Below are 27,352 nucleotides of genomic sequence, written 5' to 3'. Positions count from 1 at the left end.
ATACACGACGTGCTATTATTTTGCCCATTTATTATCTGCTAAACTATCGTAAGATCTTTATTTACTTTGATGGAGCACTCTAATAAAGCCGTGTCGTTTGAAAGAAAAATATTGAAAGGTAAACCGGGAATTTCGACATGCACAGGTCAATAAGTTTGGAACGTGTTTGTGTTAAAGAAGAAAGGGACTTTGTATTGACCTGTCATCAATAGGAAAACTGATGTTGTAGTATTTTAAAAAAGAGCCTTTGATATTCCCATAACAGTTCTTTGTCTGCCCTCAGGCGTGGGGCACTCTGATGGCCGAGATTAATTTTTTCACTTAGATATGAAACTAGAGCTACTGGTGTTCAATCTTTTATTTTGTTTGTGAGGTCGATTTGAAACTGAAATATATCACGAAACATTGATAGGGTGGTTCATCACAAATTCAAACAACCATCGACAATAATGTTGTGTATTACCCTACTTTTAAAGGGTGCATATCTGTTGTGTTTCTCCCTCTTGTTTCTCAGTCTATCATGAAAACATGAAGTGACCGTGTACTTGAAGTGTAAAAGAAAGAGTAACTTTGATACAGGTGCCAGAATTTTCCAAACGGTAGCAGCCATTCCGTTGTATTTATGAAGCATGGTTCATACCACTTTCTGTAACAAAGCAAGTCGATGAGACAACGAGCCAATGTCGGTCCTTTCATCATGACTACAGTCCACTAGGCCGACAGTCTCTTGGGCCTTCTTATGTAGCCACAAGAGGAGTTACTAGACGGACCGACAATTTCAGTTGGATTTACTTCCCCGAGATATTCAATATTGGCCTTATTATTATTTATTATTTATGGAGGGTAGTCCGATTCAGTTCAAAGAAATTGATTCCCAACCGAGCCCTTCACACATGAATTAAAACATAAATACACGTCAATTTGTAAAAACTTTTTACATTTAAATTAACTATTCATGCAGCGCACGTTGGATGTACGGCGGGACCCCCTCCTCCCCCCCCCCCCCCCCCCCAGTAGCCAGATTGTCTTGTTTTTTCGTGTTTTTTTTAAATAATAATTGTTAAAGCATGTTAGAGAACTGTTTACATTGTTTCTTGAAATTGTTTAGTAACTTGCAATTTTGGACGGACAATGGCCTATCGATAGATGTAACGTCAATGAGGAAATGGCAAGTCACATTGCAAAAATTGGCAAAAATTGCATTCACTTTGCGTAACGATTTGCCTCACTACCGTCACTTCGTGAAAACAAGGACGAATTATTAGGGCCTGCATATCATTCTGATGTACTGAAACCAAACCAACCCCCGGAATTTTAGGCATGCATAGCTGACAAAAGAGCGTGTTTATTATCCGTTTCTTGTTGCTAGGTAGTTTCTTTCAATCGTGTTAATTAGTCAATTAAAACTTGTCCGATCCAGTTCATTGAAGAAATGCCAATACAAATATCCTTTTCGTATTGCATGGAAGGAGTCACGTAACCTAGACGGCCGGATCAAAAGATTCATTTCAAGTGCAGGGATCAAGGGGATGATCGACGGGAAGATTGTTATCAGAGAAAGAATAGAATAACTTGTATCCATTGTACTATTCAAGGTCACTGTCGCTCTTCCATACTCTGAGCCATCGAAGCAGTCAATCGCATGGGAGATAAATAGATATCCTATTCAATATCGACGTCATTGTTATCAAATCCTGTGTTTCCTTTTTCGTGCTTTTTGTTACAGTAATTAGACCTTAATAAGTTCTTGAATTGTTATTTTATTGCAATTTCAACCAATGTGTGTGGAATAAAAGTCTAGGTCAAGGCCGATGAGCAAATAACAAACAATTTGGCTGGCACAGGGTGTTATTTAAAGCCCCACTGCACTACTTATAGCTACTTGCGCCCCCGTTATAGCAAACAATGCCTAATCGGTAACTATTGGTCCCATGGTCCCCGTTTTCTTATGTTAATTGAGAGCTAATGACCACGCAGGTAAGTCTAATCCCTCCTGGTCAAACTAGTACAGATAGGCTTTAACGAGAAAGGTGATTTATGGTGGAGATGAACAAAATATGAGCTTTCACAATGTTTTTATTTCCCATGTCTAGGATTCCCATAGTAACAATCCTCGTGAAGTTACATTAAAAGGGCTGCAATTGAAATGATCTCATTTTTGGAACATGACTATAGAAATAGACGAAATGTTGATATCACGTGTTTGTTCACCCCTTTGCATACCCAAATCTGTTTTCAATACTTTTCAATGTCAGTTTAAGTCAATTAGGATTTGATGACCACAGAACCTTGCAATACACCATTATTTAATTACCTAAAACTATTGACTCGGCCATTCACAATGAAATTTGACACGTACTTGACATCGTTTTTGCTTCACCAGTAATCAGCAGCATCTTTTTAAAGCCAATGTTTTGTTTCGATGATTGAATTTCATTTCGAGAGAAAGTAGCTCAAGGTTGGTTTTAATTGTTTATTACGTTGACACGTGGGATGTTATGATCAGCAAAATATAAACAAATAACCCGGTCGCACGATCGAGATCTACAACTGGTGGTGTGCCCTGAATATACACGTGGCTTAAATTCCTTAAACATATATATTTGTTAATACTCATGTTCCTACATATATTAATGAAACAACTTTATTCCGTTTACATGGTTTATGCACCCATTTCAACTTTTTAATTCGTAGCATATATATATATATAGTACAATAATGCCAGAATGAGACACTGCGTTTAATTTTGTTAGCTTTTACAAATTTGTGTATACAGTATTTACACACGCTTATTTCTTTAGATCTTCTGCAGGTGCCCATTTCATTTCTTAATTTCCAACTCTCTTCATATTCTTCATAAAGACGTTAAAAGACGGGAGTTGCTGCTACCTTGTTTGGCTGCCGGGCCCACGATCAATTGGGCAAAAAGAATTTCCATTTTCGTTTTAATAAAATTTGGAGTGGACTTTAAAATATTATTATTATTATTATTAAATTTGCTAGTAGATTTGTTTATTGTTAAAACATGTATATCCGATATTATCACCATCACGTTTTACATACCAATTTTGTGTTTAAAATGTAAATGCTCAAATTCTAAATGTTACGAGAAAAGGAAATGAAATGCTTTGTCCATTCTCTCTTTTTTATCTTCTTTTCCCCCACTCATCCGTGTATGTAAATTCGATTTATTTTACGTATGCTGTGCAATATATTGAAATTTCCATTATTATTGTCGTTAATATATTCCTTGAACTAATTTGTGATTGTTTCCATGTTGATGTATTTGTAATTTCTCTTTATTTCTTTGAACTTTGTAATCTTTGTTTGTATCAGTCTCACGACTGTTTTAACATGGAATTTTGACTCAATAAACCGAAATGAATGGAAGAAGAAAAAAAGTGGACAACAGAATCGGTCGGTTCGGAATCGGGTTGGCGGTGTGACAGAGGTTTGATACTCCAGTCACATCCCGTACCGACCGATTATTTTCTATTCGTGGCGATTTGATTTTTCAGCGATCTATCGTCGCTCTGGGCCCTTTTTCATTAAAAAAATATATCAATTAAAAAAATGACAAATTTCTTTGACAAATATGCTCTTTGCCAATCAAATGCCTCGACTTCAGTAGCTTTTAACAGTTATTGCAACTTGTTATTGATAACAAGTTTCATGTATGTATGTATTGTATTTATTAAACTTCATTGAAGTACATCAATATTCTGTTTATAAACATATAATCACTTTACAATGTAACAGGGCACAGATGGTTGGTTTCGATCGTATGACTGGGGTCCTCATAAACCAAAAATACTTGCTAGAAACCGCATGTACCGGAAAGCACCACACATATACATGACAGACCTGCTGGGTCCCGTTTCATAAAACATACCATTGATGGTAACTACCATGGAAACAGGGCTCAACAGCCAATCAAAATCAAGGTTTCCATGGTACTTACTATTGATGGCAAAGTTACCATCAATACTAAGTTTTATGCAACGGGGCCATGTTTAGCAAGTGAATCATTCGGAGTTATTGTATGTTCTACCATAATTGTAGTTGAGAACATTCCGTGCAAGTTTCATTTGATTCTTGAGAATTCTTCTGTCATAACCAGAACTCAAGATTAGGGCCTAAACATTACCTTTGATACCCATTTTATTTGTTTGTTCGTTTGTGTTTTGTTTTGTTTTGTTTGTTCTTTCTTTAGTTCTTTTTGTCAAAGCTAGGAATGAAAGCAGGAAAATTATCATGAACTGACTTTTATCGAGGCTTGTTGTGAACGAAACACTTGCATATATTATATTTCAATTTAATCTTTGTTTAAGTATTTTCTTGCAAAGTTTGTGCTACCAATATACTTGAGAGAAATTATCGTAATTAGAAATTTTGTATATCTAAATGCTTGTAGAAAAACATTATTTAAACAAAAAACTATTGGGAAGTTTCAAACAAATTATGAGATGAGATAGTTTTTAAGAAAAGTTTGTCTTGTTTTTAAAAAAAATGATTAAAGAGTTGTGACCAACACCGTATGGGTTAAATGGGCATTTTATATAAAGATTTGCCTAGTAAGTGATAGGGATTAGGATTGGGGGAAATAGTGAAACAAATACCATTATTACGAAACAAATAAAAGATTTACACAGGAATTAAGATGTTTCTTTTTTATTATTTATAACATTGATAAATAACTAAGCATTTTATTATTAAAAACAGCACTATTCAATGGTTTCAACTCTGAATTGCATGATTGATAATAATAATAATAATGATAATACTCAGTTTTTGTATAGTGCTTATTACAATCACTAAGCGCTTCCAACATTGGAGATCATTACCTCGGCTTTAGCTGTGCTGCCATTATGGCGCTCTAGCATTTCAAAGAATTAATTCCTGCCAGGTAACCATTTACATCACCTGGGTTGAGTGTGGCAAATGTAGATCAATGTCTTAATAAAGGACATTAGTGCCACGGCGGGTCTTAAAACCACAGACCTTGTGATCGACAGTCTGGCGACTTAACCACTCGAGTGACTCGACCATGGCACCTCTGCCAAAATAAGGCATATAAGTGTTAACTTGATAGAGGAATATTACCCAAGTTCATTAACCAATTGACACCTACAGTTGCGTGCTTCAAAACATTAAAGCCATTGATTCACTGCGAAATTAAAAATATATATTTTCATTTATTCATTTTTACATTTTTTTGAAAATCTTTTCACTTTATTTGAGGTATCACAGTATGCAAATCTTTTCCATTGAAACACATCTTTTTCCATGTACTTCTAACTTTCGAAAAAGCAAGTGTTAGTGAAGGGAAGCAAAAAAATGAAGATGTTGACAAAATCATGGATTTCCATGGAAATTACTTCTCTTCTTATGACATATGTCTAAGGGTACGTGAGTAATATGGTCAAGACAGAAACATTCTCATTATCACTGAAATATCAAAATGAAACTTGGCAGGTGTGAATGAACCCCAAATATTTCACTTCAGACTCATATGACAAAGTTAGAGTAATCCTGACCTTTGGAGAAACATTGCCAAGAAGAGGAAACCAAAGATTCCCCCCCCCCCCCCCCTCTTTAAAGATTGATCCTTATTCCTCTTTATGCGACTCCTAGTAGTTTTCTTTTTACAAAACAGGTAGATGTTTTTTTTTTTCAATTCAATTATTTTCATAGTTCATTCACAGTAACATACTGCTATCAATACAAAATTACTTGGGAATCTCTAAAAGTAATGGGCACAAGATGGCGCTAGACACCAAGCTGATAATGAGCCATTGATAAGGAGAGTTTGGGCACAATATGGCAATACTGCTTTGTTGGGCAAGCACAAAAACAAGAGCATACTAGACCTGCAATCGTGGCACAACGATATGCGTGCAATGACGGCCGATTAGGCACTAACGGTCGTCTATACTAACATAATTATCAACAGTATAATATGGTGTCTAAAATGGAATTAACTCACAATTTTGTGTGTGAACATATATAATACTTGGTATCATCCGAAAGGGCACTTCATTGCGGTCAGTTTGACACCATTGTCATCTGTGCGCAATGTACTGCACGCATTAAACGTGCTATTACGTAATGTATAGTAAATTCATCATTTTGGGCGATAACTTTGCGCTGACGTCATTGAAATTTACTAAACTTGGCGGACAGTTGTTACGTATATTGATACATGTGTCTGCTAAGTTTCATTGTTGTGGGTATAATGATCGCAATTTTAGAGCAAGTTGAAGTTATTTCGGAATTTTCTTGAAAATGGCGAATTTGGAGGGCAATTTTCTCAAATTTGGTCAGTGTTAGGGTATATAATTTTGTATATGGCTGAAAAGGGGATATCTTCGGGTATCTAAATCCAAAAAAGGGTTCGGGATTGCCAAGACACAATAGTGATACGGCCACAGAAAAAAAGCCAAGTCCCAGAACTTTAGAGGGCGCTATTTATGTTTTGCATAGTTATTGGAGCGTGAAATAAGGCATGGCTATGCGCAATTGTAAGATAAGGATACGATGTAATTTAAAAACAAAATGGAATTTATATGAGAAAGTTATGGCAGTTTTAGATTTATAGGGGTCAATTTTTCAAGAATTTGAGAGATTTTTGACGGAATCGGTTTTGGATTTGATTTTTGAGTCCGAAGATGGCATTTTGAAGGTCAGGTTATACGTCGCAGATGAAAGAACATCTCTTAGACTATCTAAAGGAATTTGTTAGAAGTTGTAGGATCTAGGATAGTGGAGATAGGAAAGAAGAAAAAAAGGCCTAAAAATGGACCAGAAACTGACAAAATGGCGCCTGGATGGTTATCCATGAGTGATTTCGAAAATCGAAAAAAATAGGTGACTTTGATGAGATGCTAGAGACTATGCCTGTGAAATTTGAACGGAAATGGACATGAGGAAAGCACCTAACTAGGAATAACAAGCACTATGTGCAAATCGAATGCGATTTCCTGATGAGGAAAACAAGAAGAAGAATATTAATGGTGCAGAATGTGAACGAAAACATATTCGTCATTGCAATAAGCCATGTTGTGACCAAGTGAAACCAAATTGGCCAAACTCTGTGAACAAATGACTCCGGGCTGATATACCTTTCTACATAATAGACAGCAACAAATTTAATGAATGGTCTCCTGCAAAGTAGAACTGGCCATTTTGGGGCATATAGTGACTGAAAAATATATGATTATTAAAAATGGCATCCATAGGCTCATTCCATCAGTGAGTCCTCAGAGTGCATTACTTTGTATACTTTCTGCAATTTAGGGCTCTTACAGAGAGTTGATATCAATCGCAACTTACTTGCAAGTGATATCAATCGCAACTATGTATATAAAAAAATATAAGACTGCAAACTTGCGATAGAGTACTTGCGATTGATTTTGATTAATCGTAACTCTTTGTAAGAGGGGCCCAGGCCTTGAAGAATTTGTACCAGTTGCAGCTTATAAATATAGCCAATTTATATAGAGAGGTTTCATTCAATGTTTTTGAGGATGGACACAAAACTTTTGCAGCACATTGTGACCCTCGTGAGACCTTCTCCTTCATCCAAGCTGATCAATCTCCAGAACATCCTGAATGTCTCCAACTCAGTAGTAACATTCATGAATGAACGCAAAGGAATGAAACACAGACCTGGAGCCAGCGAAGTAGTTCAAGCACCACGCAGGGTCCTTAAAACAGTCCAAAGCTGAGTTGTCCCTTGTTGGCTGCCGGTACTAAATGTTTCCTCAACAAACCAAAGAGGTCTTTCTTCAGTTCGGGGATATCCACAAACCTCCTGAGCTTAGCATCGCGCCAGTTCCAATCCAGTACAACATACTTCATATCGTCCACGGTAAATGATCCAGATTCGAGAAGGCTTGAGACTCTGTGGGGCGTCGCTACCGCAAACTGGACTCTGTGACTGCTCAGGTATTTCTCTTGCTCGCTGATCTGAAATTGTGAGAGTAATTGGATACATTGATTGACTGATTGATTAGTGTTTAGGTTATTTCATGGCAAGGGATATTATTTGGTTTCACATAATTCGCCTGAAAAGAGACCCTTACATATTGGAGCCCTGTACTTTCTGTAAAGCATGAAGCCTGAAAAAGCTTGAAACAGAAATGTATCAAAGGTTTAAAATCAAACAGAAGCCTGAAAATTGGCAACTGTCACAAACATCAAGAAGAAATATGGGCTTAATTCAAATCTTAAGCAAGGGACTAGGCAAACTGAGATCACTGTCAACCCTAGAGCACAGGTTCAATATCTTGGTTTTGAAAATGTAAGGAGTGCTATTTCAAACTAGCATGTAATAAAAAAAATACTCCAGGTATTAAATACATTTTTTTTTTCTTCATTTATAATTACACGAGGGCGTATATCTACCTAAAAAACATCCATTTGCTATAAAGCATAGAGTTTAGAAAGTACTTCTTCCTATCTTTGATTATTCTGTAAAATATGACTTTCATAGGTCCACACCACTTGCAACATTAACCTTTTTAAGCGTGCATGTGTTTCTGGTTTTCCAGTACCATTCCATCCCCTACCAGCAGGCTTTCAGCCCGGACCCCAAAATTGGGTGATCTTATTGAAAAATAGGGTGTCAAAAATAGAGAGAGCATCCATTAAATGATATAGGGCATCTTCCAGAAGAGATGGGCATCTTTCGTATGCCAAAAAAGCAGCCTTTTTGGCTATACCTTAAGCCCGCCCTCGAAACTAAATGATGCAAAATATCCACTTACCCGTAAGTGCTTAGCAAATAGCTTCGCCGTTACACAAGTTCCCTTGAACGCCTGCGTATCTCTATTCAGGTCTACTGCCCTCTTTGCGCTAGATGTGAGAAGTAGAACGATGCTAGAATGGTTTGAGGTCTTCTCCTTCTTCTTGTGTTCATCAACCATGTCCGTCCATGTGGGTATATTCCTTGAGAGGTAGCCTGATATTGGATCCTTGTCATAATTGGGCGCTAAGAAGCAGTCATCTGAATGGGAAAGTAGGGAAACAAAATGATGCTATAGATATGGGATGTCTCATCATGTCTGCCAAGCTTCTCTCATCAAATTTCTCCTCTGTTCTTAAAGACTTTTTTTCAGAATTTTCCTTTCGGGAAACTCATATCATCTGCAGAATTTCTTCTGTAAGCTTTAGTATGTAATCGTGAACTTTACAAATGTATGCAAGGCTTGTAATTATTAGCTATTGAAAGTTTTGGGGGCAACCGAAAGAGACTAGAATAGACAACCTGGTATGTAACTAAAATCAAACAAAGTGGAAATATTCAGTTGAACGAAAAAGACAACTATCAATTACTATGTAATGTTTAACCTATTCTTATAATACGTCTTCTTTGTATTGATTTATCTAAAGAATTTAAAGAAGCAGAGTTTCCTTTCATTCTTCCAGATATACATACCATCAAGAATAAGTTCTTCCATCTCAACAGTTGATAAGTCATCATGGTAGTATGTTGCCATGGATACTTGCAGGTCATCTTTGGTTCCTGGCTGGTCACCTACTGATGCTAAATGAGTGGTCAAATTTTTCTGTTGGAATTAAGATATAAGTAAACTATTTAAATAGTTCCAAGTCATGGGAAAATTAACAATTGAACTGACAAAAATCAACAACATTCAATTTTTCTCACAAATGAACTTCGCAAAAATTCTGGCAAGTCCTTAAAATATGTGTTTAAAAATTCTATATGGCATTTATTCAATTTTCTTGAACCTCTACAGTTTTTTCTGAGAATTATCACTTTATAGTCATTTCATCCTGTTTATTTTCTGTGAAAATGTATTTCTTGCATAATATTTGAATATTAAATATATGTTTTAATTTCTATCCACTTCATTCCGATAAATATTACTCAAGAGTGACTCAGAGTATCTTGTTCCAATCAGTGGTATCTACTTGTATCAAAATATTTGAATGTTTGTCCTAAGCCAACTATCTGAGTGTTACTGCTATGTCTTTTTTCATGAACGCACCTTCTTTTTCTTCTTCTTTGCTTTCTTTGCTTGTTCTTTGTTCTCTTGTTCTTCTGAGGTAGGGGGTTGCTTCCTCTTCTTCTTTATTTGCTCGTTTTCCTTCCTCAAAGTTGAGGCTTTTTTCTGTCCATGTTTGACTCCAGGAGGGACTGTGATCGAGAAATTAATCATATAGTACGAAATCAGAATATTTGAGCTTTAGTTATTACTTTAAAAAACATTTGCCACCTGCCATGCCATCCCGGTGAAGAATATTGTAAGTTGTAGGAATTCTTCTCCTTCTAATCTAAATTATTTAAACAGAATCATATCTTTTTAACAATTGAATTTTGCTGAATCTATAAAAAGATTGATCATATCGTGGTTTTGGGAACCACTTGTTCGTCAGCATGCACACCGTTGTGACAGAGTTGTGTGTCGAGTGAGGAGACTGGAATGGGGGGGGGGGGAAGACTAAAGACCATGACCAATTGCGTGTGACGCAATGAACGCTACTGTGCAGAGCAAATAGTAGTTTCCTATTTCATGATAACACCAAAAGATTAAGACCCGATTATTGTTTCAAATGATAACATAGTTAAACCTAATACCGAATATCATATAGACCTATCATTGCATTGGTCGCTTACATTACACCCAATTTTATGTTCAACCAACATATTTCTAAACGATGTGGGACTGCACTAAATTCACGCAGCCCAATGTCTGAGAGTAAATGTGCTTACAATCACAGAAATTAGATAAATATGCATTGATATGAACACTGTGAATACGTCATTATGACGTGCAAACGTACCATCTGGTTCTATATCGCCCTGTCCTCCAGTTGTGTCACCATCCAACCACCATTCGTCGCCAAGATCGTCTGCCATGCTGCTAACATAAAATAAATATTGAAGTTAAAATAAGACTACGCTATACATGTTGAGCTTTGTCGATTATTTTCAGGTTGACTTTAGATGTTGCCAATTTTAGTTTTAGTAATAATTAAATGTTTGTGAAATAAAAATGAATTCTAAGAGGCATTTATTTAATTTAACTTTTTATTATATTCAATGAAAAATATATCCATTATTATTAAAAAAGTTAATTGTACTTATTTTTAATAAATAAAAAGCAAAATCAGAAATAAATACCTTACAAACACACTTTTTTTAAGAGTTGAATTTTTTAAACTGGCAACGCGCATAACCCAAAATATGATCGACCGAACTCATAGAGATACTTAATAAGGCTATGACCGAACTTCAAAGTTGGTAGTCGCGATTCAGCATGCCACTTCCTAAATGAAATGAATGTGAACTGCATCCCCCAAAATAGACATTTCATTTTAAAAATGCATGAGCATTGAGTGAAGTCAATTAAACTGTGAAAATGAGGAGCACCCCAAAGTGAGCATGCACTTGTATAATGAATGTGTAGCTTGAAAAAAGTTGTGTACAGGCTTTCAGGACTTTTTTCAGAACTTTATTCTAGGGAGCTATACAACATGTTAGTTTATTATTTACAATTTCATCACGTTAGACTTTTAACCGGGACAACGATCACTGAATATTGTAAAAAATCGCTTATGCTTCCAATATGTTCATCTGAACCAAATTCATATACCAAAACTTAATTATAATTACCTTTAAAGTTTGAATACATTGAAAATGTATATTTCTGCTTAACGTTGCTGCAGTTGTTTTTTTTAATTTGTTTTCTTGCATAGTATCTCCATTCTTATTTGGTTTTCTTGTTCTGTATCATTTAGTAGATAATTACAAACTGGCATATGATTTCGCAGCTAACAAGTCAACGTTTGATCATGCATGATGTGTCCTCCAAGTGGTATAGCGCCATCTCTTGTTTTAAACATTACAGTGAATCGAATGCGTACAATTTTTCGGTTTTCTGTCAACCTAATATTTGGTATAGCGCCAGCTCTTGTTTAATGACGCATATTTTTACACGTCAGTATTGAAATCTATTTGTATCAAGTGCAGAAGTCCTACAATCAATCAGTCAATCAAGTGAACAACTAAATGAATCACAAAAACCTTGATTTTTACAAATAATTGATATGCTAGAGCTCCTGAAATCTTAGATATATCCCTCAAAGGATATTTCATGTCTTCGTGAATTTTCATTAGTTATTTGGATTCTTTCTAGATTCTAGGTCCAATGATGATGTCATTTGGGTTGGTGATTCCAAAACCTTGTTGTCGCGTTTACGTAATTAAGTTGATCACAAAAAAAATGTTTCCTAAGGGGTAAGTTTACCACATTTAGTGTTTTTAAACATAAAAGCAGAAAGTGAGAGCGAACAGATCGGTCCAAAATAAGAAAGTTATGAAGTTTTATGGAGTTATATTCAATCAAACAAAAATGGGCAATACCGTCATGTATTTTGAAGTCATCTCTTTCCCATTTGCTTTGTCATGTACAGACAATTTCATAAATATCAATTTTCTGAGTTACTGATGAAGCAATAATTGTATTTTTTCACACAGGAGTTGTGAAGAAACGTATGTTCAGTTATTTTATATCCAGGGGGCATGTTGATAAATATTTTCTCGAGAGTAAATTGAAGTTTAAGAGATTTTAATTCCAGAACAAGGACAACACAATTCGAGAGGACGTTAACCGCGCAAGATACAACACTGGGTTTCCATTTTATGTCTTGATTAAAACTTCGATAATCCAAAACTCCCTAATGTTTCGCTTAAACTGTCACTGTTGACTATTCTGCTTCTCTAATTGTTTTCTGCTTCTATTGAAAACAACTTTAGATTAAGGTGAACGACCCCTATGAGCAAATGGCGTGGCAGTCTTCAAAAAAGCACACCAAAATAAGAAGCAGAATAAAACAAATCTTGTTTTTCGGGATTTTTTTCTTAAAATTTGTTATATTTGGTAGTATAGTGTCTACATTTCGCTTGTCTAAAAAATTAAATTTAAAAAAGAGCCACCTCATATCGAGTAGGTCATAATAGGCAGGCAGAGCACTAAGTTCGTAAGAGAGATGCCTACGGAGGATCAAATCTCTTTGCCTTAAAAGTGGTTTAACGGCAGTTTTGTTTAATACATTATAGTCAGTCAAATGCTGCGTTGAACTCACATTACTTAGCCTTGTATAAAGTTCGGTGCATTGAACTCACGCCATCTCTCGCTTATTATAAACATTTGATTGATTGATTGATTGATATTCGCCAAGCGTCCAACCAAAACAATAAACAATAATAACAGATCAAAATTAAGTCAGCTTGAACAGGATAACCCATGAAAGCTCGAGAGCTTATTTCCAGTGGGGTCCCCATTAAGCATATAATGATCATGTCAGCCAGTAGCAGTGGAACAATCAATGATTAAGAACTGTCTATTTTTGTTTTCTTAAAAACGATAAACTTTTTGTTAATATATCTTCTTATATCCCTGTAAACATTTTCTAGCTTGTCTACATTACTGACGTTAGGTTTGTTTAAACTTTAAGATTTTCATTAGAGTCCTTCACCGTTCTGTTGTCCATCTTACCGAATTGTTAAAGATGATTATTGTTGATATTCTTAATGCTGCTGTTGTTGTTATTATTATCATTCTTCTTCTTCTTTAATTTTCACCTAGTGTATCAATCAACTTTTTTGGAGAATATACTCTCCAAACTTTTTCATCAGTTTCCTCTACAGTGCGACTATAATAGCCATTGGGTCTTATATGCCAGCCACTGTTCCTGATACATGGAGATTACTATGCTTGATCAACTTCAGATCCTATTTCTGTCATGCAGAAATGTTTCACAAAAGTATTACGGGAACTTTCAAGTCTATTCAGGGAGGTGTGATCCATAGTGTAATAAATTATTGATTATATCTATCTATCTACTAGTATTTGATTTTACTATTTACGAAACCTAATTATAAGAAGCCCCCTGTTATAGAGTGAAATGCAGACTTCATTTTCTACCGTCCAATTTTTAAATCTGAATTTATAACTCGGCTTCACCCAAATTTCCCTGGGGCAAATTTCTTAATTGTTATCTATATAGGCCTAGGGCGTTTCTGATTTTTGGCATTGCTTTAGTTTACGTGGTTTAATTATGCCGACTAATTTTAATAAATATTTGTTGCCTAGTATAATACAGAAGAATTGAAAATTAATCTTTTTCTCAACAATCGAATAATTTTGGTGAAATTAAGCATGCAATGATGTTAAGTGTTATATTACTGCAGTATATATGTCATAATGCCATTCAATTCAGTGTGGTTTGTTATGTTGTCGAGCTCTCTAATTAGCATATCACTATACAAGTTTGGTATCCAAGTTTCCCATTGGCTAAATCGCCTACATGTGAGTGTGACGTCACATATTACCCTCAATCTTCAAACATGGCTGATCAGTGGAACAGGTAGCAGTACGTATCAAAACACATAATCGCAACTAAAATGAAGGAAACATAACTTGTGGACCACTTCGGAACTCATTGCCAAGGATCTAGGTGGCTTAACATCTTAGCTACCGAAAATTTCAGGTGTCACAAGAGCAATAAAGACCTTGCTATCTCAAATCGGGACCCTTTTGAACCTTGTTCGTCGCCAGAATTGCACGGGAAACGAGCCAAGATCTACCGCAGTCATATCCGCATCATATGAATGAATTGGTGTTGTGACTGGACGAACGGGGCCGATTGCTTGCACTGTGTTCTGTGTGTGTAAACTGAGTGTGTGAACTTTGCGTGCAACCGACTAAAAATTTCGAGCAACCAACTTGCAACATCAACATCAAGACTGAAATTCAAGCAGAAACACCTAACGATTTCCCATCTGGTGGCGTGTAAATAAAAGAAAAAGGAATAACACAGAAATTGGAAACTGGTATCATGATGGCAGATGATAACGAATTAATGAGTGCATCAGAAATTATTCAAGGTGAGATTTGAATGAGAAGTGTGCAACAGTTGACTTGCTCTTTGCTGATCCTGCCGTTGGCCCTTTAAATTCAAGAGTGTGTTGTTTGTTTTGCAATTTGCATGCATCATGTACATGGTTTGAATCTAATTAAGAATGAATGCTGAAGAATTATAATTGAGAAATAATTGAGTAGACTGTAAAACAGATGTGAGATGTTCATAGATTTTGAATAAAACTTTTAAAAAAGAGAATTTAACATTTTATCATCCAGAGACAATTTACTGTAAAACTAAAAATAGAAATTTTCACGAATTTTGCACTAGTCTAGGGGTCTAAGATCGGCAAGCGCAAACTTTAGAACGCTCGAAAAAATATATGCGTGCTTTGAACGGGCTGGATTGTGTGCAACGCGAATTTAAGAACCAGCGAATATTTTTCTGGGTTGCTCAGCGCGTAAAAATTAATCATGCAAAAATAACAGCGTTTACAGTAGTCTACCAACGTTTCTGAGCACCATCATTCTGTGTACGTTGTGAAGTAGATTCTACAAAGTTTAGTTTCCTTTTAGTTTCCGTTTATATTGATTGATTTCATTCTTGCGTTTTACTCTGAGTCTGATGAGTGCATGTCGAAAAGCTTTAGTTACCGTAGACTCTAGATCTACAGTAGAACAGTAGACCTATGTCTCTTTTCAACGCTAAACTACATGTACATGAACTTGAATGTACATTTACAGTACAATACTACATGTCATGATGTACATGTACCTGTGTTAGCTTGTATGGATAAGAATGATTTTTAACTACATGTATGTTCTCAATTTTTCTTTTCAGATCGCCTTTACTTTGCAACACTAAGGAACAAACCAAGAAGCACAACAAACACACACTATTTCTGTATTGATGATGAATTTCAATATGAAAAGTAAGCTGAACGATTGTTTCATGTCAAATGTAGTTTCATGGGGGATTTACAATGTAAAATTGTAGCAAAAATAGAGAAATGCATGCTTCAAACTATTAAAGCCTCGGTCACAAATGCCATTACGAACGCCATACAAACAATTTTCAGACAATGGAAATTCGGAAAGACAATGGAAAAACAGAGATTTGTAAGAACACATCGTTCGTACAAACCTTTGTGACCGTAGTTTTACACAAACAAGTGTCAAATGCAGTAAGTGAAGAGAAAATCAGAAGATATTTTAGGCCAATCCATGTACATGTAGGCCTATCTATCCAAAGTTACAACTAAGGTTGGCCTACATGTACATCATTAGAAAAGAGAAATATTAATGTTTGTAAAAACAAATCTCCCTCTTTCTTCATTTAGTGGAAAACAAAAATTGTTCCTAACTTCCTTCATGTACAATATGTGTGTATAGTTTATGAACACTTCCACCTGCTAAAGTTAATTCAGTGATTAAAAAGTGCAATCCAGTCAATGCGCTTGCAACACAGTTATGTATTGTGTACACATTGTGAACAAGGGATGGAGATGTAGAAGGAAAAAAAAAAGTGCCAGATCTTCAGCCCTCATAAATTTGAACAGGATACCCCAACCCCAGTGTACTCTAGCCAGGAAGTGGCTCATTTACGGCCACCTCTCTAGGGTAAATGCAAGGTCTTTCTCCCTTTCTTTCAACGCAGCCCCCATTTCTTCCTCTCGTTCAGTCTCCCTCGCCTACTCCTCTATCCCTCTCTCTGTATATCTCCCCTCTTTCTTTTCTCTTCTCTCCTTTCTCTTCTCTCATGTTCTCTCTTTACTCAAATTTTCCTCTTTCTCTATTTCTGTATTTCTTCCTCTCCTAACTTGTTTTTATTTATTTGCTCCTCGTCCTCCTTTTTCTTCTTTCTCCCTTTTTTTTCTTCTTTCTCCCTTTTTTCATCTTTCTCCTTCTTTTCAACTTCTCCTTTTCCTCCTTCTTTGTTTTTCTATTCCTTCCTTCACTCTCTCAATTAATCTCATTCTATTCTTTTACCAGACTTGCACCCCAGTTCTCCCTTTCTAGCTTTTTTTAAAATTTCTTTTGAATTTACAGTACTTTATCACATTTACAATATTTCTTGGTCCCACATTTACATGTGTATCTGCAAGCTGTTTTACTTCACATTCTTTTGCTGTGTTCGTCATCTAGTGACGACTTTCATCACCCAGTATCGGACATGACATGTATATTATTTAAATGTCTTCTTGTTTGTTAAATTCCTTTTGCTCTCTGATTAGTTCACATTGAATAATTCAATGTTTCGTGTTCGATGTTCCTTCACTTCTCAGATACATACCGGTATACATGTAGTATATACACAGAGATCTCCTTTATCAAGATAAATTTGTAAAAGTTAAAAGACATACATGTACTCAATGACACACATACATTTACATGTAGATGTTCTACATACATTTGCAACCCAAAGCTTCTATTTGACTAACTTGTTTGTAAAGAACCTTGTTATTAGGTCACTGAATGCACTGTTAAAACAAACATAGGTTTCTGTATTTGCTTGCTTTCCTGCTGACTATTTACTAAGCTGTTCTATGCACAGTACACCTTGCATTGTACTAACACAGCAAAAACATCAACCTAGTTACAGTAGATTAAATCCTGACACTTGATACACTGGTGTGTAAAAGTTTGAGTCCTCCAGTCCACCACTAATTTTCTATAAATCGAGTATGGCATGCATTCACTTTATACACAACAGGAAGTTGCATGCATGGTTTTATAATTTTTCTCTTTTTTTTAAGATAATATTTGAGACAGTTGAAATTTGAATAAATTTTCAACGAACATTGGAACATTGAAGAAAAATTCACAAGCAAGAAAGTTTTTATGTTTCACACACTCCACAATTATGAAATCTCTTGTCAGTATTCATAATCAAGATTCTCTTTTTAATCGCATTATTTTATTTCATTCCTTTCTTATACATGTATGCAAATGCTTGGATTTGCAAGTCGTTGTCATCATCTCCTTTTTCCCCTTTTGTGGCGCAATTATGATGAAAGATTACATGTAAGATATGATTGAATATTCAACATCACTGAATGATGATAAGCCAGATTTGTCTTTGATAACCAATCAACCATAATTGATTATTTAAGTGTTCAGAACATGGTGATAAACATGATATTTTGATTCCTGTTTCTTTGCAGCTTCTACGCAGACTTTGGACCATTAAACCTAGCTCTCCTGTACAGATACTGCTGTAAGCTCAACAAGAAATTAAAGGTGAGATTTGCATCACAATTCTTAAGTCTGAAAGATTATCAAAATTGATCACAGAAGGCTGGTTGAATACTCCTCTTTGCTGTTATGGCATGCCTTTCACTGTATGATAAATTATCTTGCAGCTCAAGGAGATAATTGTCCACTAATGTTCAGTATATTGCTTCAATATATTGGTCAATTTCTCAGTTTCAATTCGTCATGATGTGATCTGTCCATGATTATGTTACAACATGTACGTACAGTATGTGTAGTGATGGCATCTTTTGTTGGATGTTCTTATTCAGCTCTTCCTCTTCTTGCCATTTTGGGCCTGGGAAACAGTGAAGTTTTTTTTTTTTAAGTTTTCATTCATTGACAAATAACAGGAATTAAAAGGAAATAGGAATTCATTCTTTTTCACCTTGACTATTTAATAGCTCGATGAAAATTTGACGGGGAAGCTGTGGATATCAAGTGTACTACACATGCTTTGGTTGTTCATCATGGTGTACATTTCTTTCTCTGACAATGTACATGTATATTAAAGATAACATGCACATCAATCATGCTGGCAGACACGAACATACTGCAAAAAAAAAAAAGTGGAAAAGTCATGATGTGCAATTGCGCATGAGATGCCGAACTCTTGAACTTCAGTTCAAACCTGTCATTAATTCCATGCCCTGTGCGTTTTTTTAATGTGTGGTTGCTGCAGAGATTTTGATGTAGAATTGGTGATTTGTACATGTATGTTCTACCCCTGATGATAAATGTCATGCATACAGTTCAGTGTAGAGTAGTTTTATGTATTGGAATAGTTCTTGTGAAGTTGTGCACAAGTTTTGATGCCTCTGCCACCAAAGGTGGTGCTGGAGCTTCAAAGGCATTATTTGTTCCTTAAAGGTACTACATGTATGTCCCTTTTGCAGCCAACCTCAAACGCTGTAGAACTTTGCAGGAATTATGAATATGTCATGTATGTCCTATCTGTGAAATTTAAACGTTAGCAGTGTCCTCATATTCAAATTATGCAAGGAAACCCATTTACTTGCTAGACTTCACTGTCAGACACTATTGAGTGACTCGGACTGGCTTTTTTCTTCTTTGGTAATAACATACATGAAAAGAGTTGTAAAGGGTACATGAGCATTTGTCTACATCAATAACCCACTTCTTGTGATGGCCAAGATTAAACTGATTGAATCTTTGCGCAGCATAAAAAGTATGACCATTCAGTACAGTTGTCTGAAAATCAAGACTATTACTTTTGGGCTCTATAGCCCTAAAGTCGATTTGACAACTAATAGTCGTTATTTTCCCACTTGAAGACATTTTCAAGCCCCACCTTTTATAGGGAAGTTCTAAATTAGTATTATCTTTCAAATGCAGTTGGAATTTAACTTTTTCATTTTTTTGGCCTGGAAAAGGGACATAGTACCTTTAAGTACTGTACATGTATGTACAATTTGTACAATTGATTACATGTACAAATTAGGAAAATAAATACATGGCAATCATCAAAAAGGATGCCTGGTATGATCAAGCCTTTCAGATGATTTTACTCTTGTCATTCATCCAATACCATTAGTGTCTGCAAGTCCCAGTGGAATGATGATTAGCTATTCAGAATTATAGATCTGTGTAAACAGGGAAAGCTTGATGTATCTGGGGATTGGCGTGTTCCCACTGAGAATAATGTAAGGGGATTACCCTCTTTAGACAGTATATTTTTTTGTGTAGGCCATTACACCAGTGTCTGCAAATTACCATGAAGTCCCAGTGGAATGATGATTAGCTATTCAGAATTATAGATCTGTGTAAACAGGGAAAGCTTGATGTGCATGTATCTAGGACTGGAATGTTCCCACTGAGAATAATGATGTTAGGGGATTACCCTCTTTAGACAGTATATATTTTGTGAAATGCCAGCATACTATTGCCTGCAAATGACTATGAAGTCCCAGTGAATTGATGATTAGCCATTCAGAAAGCCTATAAATCTGTGTAATTAGAGAATGCATGGTCAATCTAGGGATGCCTTACAAATTACAAGTAATTGAACCACGTCCAATATCTTGAACATTTATTCATGTACTTTGTAGCTGATAAAATATTAAGCCGACTGGCCGACCCTTACCTCCTTGATTGATTATCTTGCTCTTGTTTGATAAAATGTTATTTGACATCCTTTTTGAAAGATGCAAATACATGAACATTACATGTACAGGTACATGTACACAGTCAAAGGTGACACTTGGCAAAGCATTGTCCCAGTCCAGAGTCTACAATGTACTTAAATGTACATGCTGAAAAAAGTACAGTGTGTACACTTGTACAGTGATTAAGGCTGCAACGGGTAGTCGAATGCTCGAGTACCCGCACGGTTGACAACTACTCGGGTACGATTTCTCGTATCCGAATATTCGGCCGCAAAAAAAAATTTAAAAAAATATAAAATAAATAAATAAAAAAAATGTCTAGGCCCACGCTTACCCGTGCCTGGGAGAGCGGCAGCCGCTGGCATGGTACCATCGGTAAAATTGTTTCCCAACTCAAGTACTGTCAAACTCACCTTTCAGAAACTGGGACCAAAGGTCCCGATTTCTGTTTGGACTTGGAGGAAAATGGATTATTCTGCCATCTCTTTTAAAACAGCATTGTTTACTGTTATTATTCTTATTAAATCGGAGCCTTCAACTGCAGCTCAAAGTAAAATTGCATGCGTTTTCAGCGAGGGACCTGGGAAACTGCCGAGTGGTATGGTAGTGGCAAAAAAAATAAAAAAATTTAAAAAAATTTTTAAAAATTTAAAAATCAAAAAAATTCAAAAAAAATCAAAAAAATTCAAAAAATTATAAAAATACATGGCGTCCGAATATTGGAGTATTCGCTTTTGAGCCTGGGAGTGTACTCGGGTACCTCATTACACTGTTGTGCATAGCCTTAAAGGTACTATGTCCCTTTTCCAGGCCAAAAAAATGAAAAAGTTAAATTCCAACTGCATTTGAAAGATAATTAATTTAGAACTTCCCTAAAAAAGGTGGGGCTTGAAAATGTCTTCAAGTGGGAAAATAACTACTATTAGTTGTCAAATCGACTTTAGGGCTATAGAGCCCAAAAGTAATAGTCTTGATTTTCAGACAATTGTACCGAATGGTCATACGTTTTATGCTGCGCAAAGATTCAATCAGTTTAATCTTGGCCATCACAAGAAGTGGGTTATTGATGTAGACAAATGCTCATGTACCCTTTACAACTCTTTTTATGTATGTTATTACCAAAGAAGAAAAAAAGCCAGTCAGTCACTCAATAGTGTCTGACAGTGAAGTCTAGCAAGTAAACGGGTTTCCTTGCATAATTTGAATTTGAGGACACTGCTAATGTTTAAATTTCACAGATAGGACATACATGACATATTCATAATTCCTGCAAAGTTCTACAGCATTTGAGGTTGGCTGCAAAAGGGACATAGTACCTTTAACAGTGATAATGAAATTCATACCTGTACATGTACATTGTATAATACTGGTATGTGGAAGAAGATATTTTTAGTCGCAAATACTTGCAATGTATCCCGAAACTGAAAGGAAAGGTTTATTTCTGCACGTAGTATCAGGGTTCTTGTTAATTTTTCTGATAGCAGGCGATTTATGATTTACAGGAGGCTACTAAAATTGCAAAAGAAAAATCTCTGTGCGCGTAGCGCACATCACCATGTGCGCGAAGCGCGAAGTCCCTTGCGGCCGGGGTCCAGCTTTAGGGTTTTAGATGCTCTCTGGTGCTATCTTAGCCTTATTTTTGAAGATATGACCACACTGTATGAGCCATAGTTTAATGATAAAGATCATGAATATTTTGGCTGAATAACTTACTTTTCATATGATATACAATATGAAATGAAAATGCTCCATTATTGTTTCTGATAAATCAATCATATTTGTGATGAATCTACAATTTTGAATTACATGATAATGATACAAGGTAGTCCTGGGCAAAAACGGTTAACTGACGTTTAAAGGACCTTGTCAGTGAAGAAAATCGTTTGCGATAAAAAATTAAAAAAATTAAAATAAATAGCAATGCCAATGCGGGTGATCATTTGGACGCAGAGCGAGCTCTGGAGCTGGCCTCTTTAAATTATTGCGAGCGGAGTTCACTGGCTTGAGCTTGTTAACGAACGTATGTCTACGGTCTAGTCTCTGTGACAGTGTATGTGTATAGCGTGCCGCACCGGTTGTGCAGCGATCGTATTCTGAATCGAATCGTGCATCGCCAAATCAATCACAGTTTCACACTCATTATTACTACCGGTATTATTTATAATTTAGCCTACATTATTATTTACATTTCAAATAAAAAACTTACCTGTACGTTGCTTCTTACTCTTAATAGTAAGGAAGGAAGACATCGATGTCTGCCGTTTCGATTCCATTTTAATTCGACTGGCGTGCGATCTCGGAGATAAATTCACTCAGCTAGCTCAGCTCGGCTCACAACGCGCGCTTTTCTTGCGTAAGCTAGCTTGCCGGCCTGCGCTTGGCTCTGGCGCACTGGGCATATACTAGATAGCTCTGCCCCCGCGTGCGCCGCGCCGCAAGTCCATATTTTAATAGGGTTTTATTTTACGATCGTTTCGGAGACGTTTCATCTCATTTCTTTACGACCGTTTTCACAACCCCGCGCTATGAAAGCGTGTCTTCGTGAAGCTTGTGATAACAGAAATTTGAGATAGCGACTTGACCGAATATGATGTGATTTTTGTATTATTATTATTTTTTTTTGGAGAGGCTTACAGCCGGCTACGATTGCCGTTACAGCCCGAAAAAATAGCCGGTTGCCGGCTATTAACAAGAACCCTGAGTATACTGTAGTATAGTATACTGTACACGAACATGAACAGTTCTACATGTATAAAGAGATTTGAATTGATTCCCCCAAATCTGAATTAACCAATGTTTTTTTAAAAGGTAAAACAAAGAAGTGTACTAAAGAAGTGTAAATGTACTTCTGCGCATGTAATTTTTTTTCATGAAATGCAAGTACAGTACATGTATAAGACTTTTGAAAGAAGTACTAGTACTACAAAACAATTTCTACATGCACAATTTCACCTGAATTTTCAATTAAATTTCTTAGTATACCCTACATGTACCTGTACATACAGTACTGTAGATAATATCCATTAAAAGATAAAGTTGTAAGATTGAGACACTATTTATAGTTTAGTTATTAGAGTATGCTTGCAGTCGATGAATTTTGTTAAATGATCAGCTCCTGCATGTGGGCTGTTTCTGCTTCAGTTCTCCATCACGAGTTAGTTTGATTTAATATAGAGGAAATTGAAAAGGTCTGCCTGGACATGGTCATCGGTTGTTCATAGCATAACATGCTGTAGCTGCAGGGCTGTAGTAACCGTCGTTGTTACCATGCAACTTTCTTTTACCCCACGAACCAACAGGTCAGATCTATGGAATTGATGCTCTGATGGCGAGCTTTGATATTGCTTGGTTATAATTAAATTGGTACAGTTACCATATAGGCTTACAACACAGGCAATGCATGCCAGTTTGCGATATATGCTCAGTTTCACTTGTTTTTTTTTCATTTAATGGCAAGCTACAGTGAGATTGTTTTTGAAAAAGCAGAGTTCCACCCTTCCACACACACACACAAACACACACACATGACCATGTCAACTACATGTATCCATTCTTATTTTTCTTAAATTTAAAGTCTGTTCAGTCTAGTTTTCATATTCTCTAAGATTTTAGGAGCTATTGAACTCTTGGACGGAATTACATGTACAATGTACATGTACCTTATTGAAGTCAGTTGGCTTTTTGTTTGTTAATTACTTCTTGATTCTTGTACAAAGTTATGTTTTAAAGTACACTGTACATCATCTGAATATGAAGTCTTTGTACTAACATATATTTGATTTTGTCTTGGCGTACATTTATATTGATTTTATTCTATTTGTTCATTTAAAATTTTTAATTGATTTTATTTTAATTGTTCATTAACTGTACTGCATGCCCAAATACATGTACTACACGTAGATATTGACATTTACATGAATGTTGCCTTGTAATCAATTCTGCTAATAGAAATTTCATGCAAATCAATGCAACTCTTGATTATTTCCGAAAGCGCATTAATCAATATTTTTATGTGTTTTTTTTTCTTCTAATTTCAGTCAACATCACTCAGCCGCAAGAAGATTGTTCACTACACTTCATTTGACAGTAAAAAGAGAACCAATGCAGCCTGTTTAATAGGATGCTATGCTGTAAGTAAATCCTTTTAAATGTTTTCCAGAGGGCAAGAAGGACATTGATGGCATGTTGTATTAAAGAGTTATTTCTGGCTGTCGTAATGTTCTTTTAAAAGAAGCAGTCAAGCGTTATGTTTCCTTCTTCCCCTCCCTTTCTTCCCCTCTCTCCCTCGATCACCCTCTCTCCCTCTCACCCTCTTTCTCTCTCTCCCTCTCTTCCTCTCTCTCCCTCTCTCCCTCTCCCCCTCTCCCTCCCCTCCCTCCCCTCCCTCTCCCTCCCCTCCCTCTCCCTCCCCTCCCCTCCCTCTCCCTCCCCTCCCTCCCCTCCCTCTCCCTCTCCCTCTCCCTCTCCCTCTCCCTCTCCCTCTCCCTCTCCCTCTCCCTCTCCTCTCCCCCTCCCTCCCTCCCCCTCCCTCCCTCTCCCTCCCTCTCCCTCTCCCTCCCCTCCCTCTCCCTCCCCTCCCTCTCCCCACCTTCACTTTTCCCCTCTCTCTTACTTTATTTTTGTATGAAATATTTACGTACAGGATATGTCACTACATGTACATGTACATGTGTGAGTGAAAAGTCAATAACAATTCCAGAATCCCAAATAGATTAATTTAATTTTCAAGATTTAGCACATCACTTAATGCATTAAGCAGTTCATATATTCATCAAGGCATTGACAAATGTTCAATGCCACAATTTATGATAATGTAATATCATGTTTCCCCTGGTGATGGTGTTGCCCTTGCTTACACTCTTCAGTAGTATACATGTGCAATTAGCTTATTCACACCTTGTCTGTGAATACATGGTGAGGCCTTAGAAATGCATTATGAGATCTGTCAAATGACATTAAAAATACTGTCACACAACACACATGGACGACTTTAATCTAATAAAGAACAGCTCTTTGTGTTTATGCTCCCACTCTTGAAGGTCATGTAGCACCTGTGTAGAATGAAGATATACTTTAATACCACTTTACAAGGAAACATGAAAATTGAACACTGATTAAAAAACTGTAATAGTTGTGCAAATATTATGCATGAGCTGTAATATGGGCTTGTACCTTACAAGCTCAAATTGCTACGGTGCTTAAGTTAAACTATTCTCGGCTCCCAGATTGTAAATAAGCGACTGCCAAATACCAAGCCCCCAAATGGCCCCAATACCCTTGCACACACACAAACACACACCTGCTAATTAGATTGATGAATGTGTGTGATGCCAGACACTTGTATTGAATTATCCACAAATAAAAGTGATTAACGTTGCTCATTACAGGTAATCTACTTGAGGAGGATTCCTGAGGAGGCGTACAGGCCGCTCGTGGCAGGCACCAATCCTCCATATTTACCATTCAGGTGAGTGTATGTGATTATTCATTGGGAGGGGGAGGGATGAACATTTGATGGTTTGGAGTGGGGGGGGGGGGGGTCCGAGTAGAGAAAGACAATGAGAGAGAGAGAGAAGGGGAGGGGGGGGGGGGTAAGAAAAAGAGATGGTTGGGAGGGGAACCATTAGCAATATGTACAATTCAGATGGATGTTCGAGGTCATGCATACATGTAAGGGGAGGGGAGAATATCCCCCCTCCCCCTCCATACACTTCTAGCAATTTTATATGCTGATGATTGTGATGGTCGTAGCATTTTTATGTCGAAGGAAGTGTTGAATTGGTAGGCGTCCTGCGAGATAGGTTGACAACATCAAAGTGGAATGAGAGGAGCGGACGGCCTGAATGGGCTACAATAAAACATAGTAGTAAAAGTATTTTTGCTTGTATCATGATGACTGGTATTTTTTGTTTACACGCATACAATATGTCAGATTAGTGGGTCAGCAGATAGAGGAGAGATTAAGAAGTAGAACTCTTTATACTGTACATGTAGGTAGCATTTAGGCAATTTTGCAAGGATGCTCGAGCAAGATACATGTAGAGAGCAGGGAAGGGGCGATGGGGGGGGGGGAGATTCACTGTACAGCTTGTTGACATTCAGGTGGTTGATTGATATAGATGATCCTCTAGCATGTAGTAGGCAATCTAATGTTTGTAACAGTTGGGATTCCTAGTAAACATGAGCCAGCCATGGTCAATGGACTTTCCTATGGTGGTCCGACTGAGTACTATCAAAGTTTGGAAGGTTAGAGAGGCGGGTGGCATTAGGAAAATTACTGTACTTTTTCGGTGAAAAGGAAGATTAGAGAATGATAAATCTTGAGAGACAGACATAAAAACCAGAGAAAGTTAGAGAGGAAAGGTAAACTAGAAAGATGTTTTTCAACTTGTGTTCAGTAGATGCAGTTATCATTCTGTATTCTGTAAACTGCATATGATGATCTGTTCCCATTCATGTACAGTAAGTACATGTACATGTAGTTCACGATTAAATATTTTCTCTAAAAACTATATTCTCTGGCCTGTATTTTCATAAAATAAGAACGTCTGAAATTCTGTTATTCACCTTTACATGTACAGTACATGTAAATGCTCGTTCGTTCAGATATGACGTTGCAAAATCTCTGCTTTTTAAAAAAAATGAAGTGTAATATATGCTTAATATTTCTTTGTCTTATGACACAGTGCTCTGTGCACAGTGTACGCACACGTCATTTGTTGCTGTTCATTTACACGTTAAAAGAACATGGATGCTTTTTTGCAACCATTTACCGCTCCATGTCTGAACAAACCTCCAGTTTTCCAATTATAATAATATCAGACAAAGTTTTGTGAACACACAACAAAATAACATGCTTGGTTAACATGTGTCGTTTGTGCAAAATGAATTACAGATACGATATAGTTCTTTCTTCATGAACTTGGATGATGTATTAATTAAAAAGTACTTTCAACTAAGATTACTCCATTCAGACGGTGGATATCTCCCGGTTATTTTTAGGGATGCGAAGATTGCCTTCTCTCCATATTGATTAGTGTGGCGGATTAATCAATTTATTATGCATCTAATCTTGCTATTGAG

The 27,352-nt window shown here is 36.5% G+C and overlaps 2 protein-coding genes across 8 annotated transcripts in view; one reads left to right on the top strand and one right to left on the bottom strand.

The window, feature by feature from the left end:
- Window positions 1-7,133: 7,133 nt before the first annotated feature.
- LOC574859 (uncharacterized protein C3orf26 homolog) lies at window positions 7,134-10,906 on the bottom strand. Its single transcript, XM_775261.5, has 5 exons — window positions 10,810-10,906; window positions 10,014-10,162; window positions 9,440-9,569; window positions 8,769-9,007; window positions 7,134-7,968 (listed from the first exon to the last, which is right to left on the bottom strand). The coding sequence occupies exons 1-5, from the start codon at window positions 10,883-10,885 to the stop codon at window positions 7,708-7,710; spliced, it is 855 nt and encodes a 284-aa protein (XP_780354.3). The 5' UTR covers window positions 10,886-10,906; the 3' UTR covers window positions 7,134-7,707.
- Window positions 10,907-14,350: 3,444 nt separating this feature from the next.
- LOC115918471 (dual specificity protein phosphatase CDC14AB-like) overlaps window positions 14,351-27,352 on the top strand; it is a 66,821-nt gene continuing 53,819 nt past the window's right edge. For 4 of the 7 annotated variants that reach the window (XM_030980111.1, XM_030980106.1, XM_030980093.1 and 1 more), the window contains exons 1-5: window positions 14,351-14,917; window positions 15,733-15,823; window positions 18,056-18,131; window positions 24,307-24,399; window positions 25,657-25,736. In XM_030980111.1, the coding sequence (XP_030835971.1) occupies window positions 14,869-14,917; window positions 15,733-15,823; window positions 18,056-18,131; window positions 24,307-24,399; window positions 25,657-25,736 (389 nt within the window). In that variant the 5' untranslated portion in view covers window positions 14,351-14,868. The remainder of the gene's footprint in view (window positions 14,918-15,732; window positions 15,824-18,055; window positions 18,132-24,306; window positions 24,400-25,656; window positions 25,737-27,352) is intronic. The other 3 variants (XM_030980117.1, XM_030980129.1, XM_030980124.1) reach the window with 1 other exon arrangement.

The sequence above is a fragment of the Strongylocentrotus purpuratus genome, unplaced genomic scaffold (assembly GCF_000002235.5).
Source record: "Strongylocentrotus purpuratus isolate Spur 01 unplaced genomic scaffold, Spur_5.0 spur5_contig_817, whole genome shotgun sequence".
Lineage (NCBI taxonomy): Eukaryota > Metazoa > Echinodermata > Echinoidea > Camarodonta > Strongylocentrotidae > Strongylocentrotus > Strongylocentrotus purpuratus.
Note: the sequence above shows the minus strand (reverse complement) of the source record. Positions and strands in the feature narration are given on the sequence as shown.

Excerpts from the sequence above, each read along its gene's own strand:
- LOC574859 (XM_775261.5), bottom strand. The coding sequence starts at position 10,885 with ATGGCAGACGATCTTGGCGACGAATGGTGGTTGGATGGTGACACAACT. Across the intron at positions 9,570-10,013 it reads CAAAGAAGAAGAAAAAGAAG|AAAAATTTGACCACTCATTT; the intron begins GTGCGTTCATGA and ends TAATTCCAACAG. Across the intron at positions 9,008-9,439 it reads GGAAGAACTTATTCTTGATG|ATGACTGCTTCTTAGCGCCC; the intron begins GTATGTATATCT and ends TTTCCCATTCAG.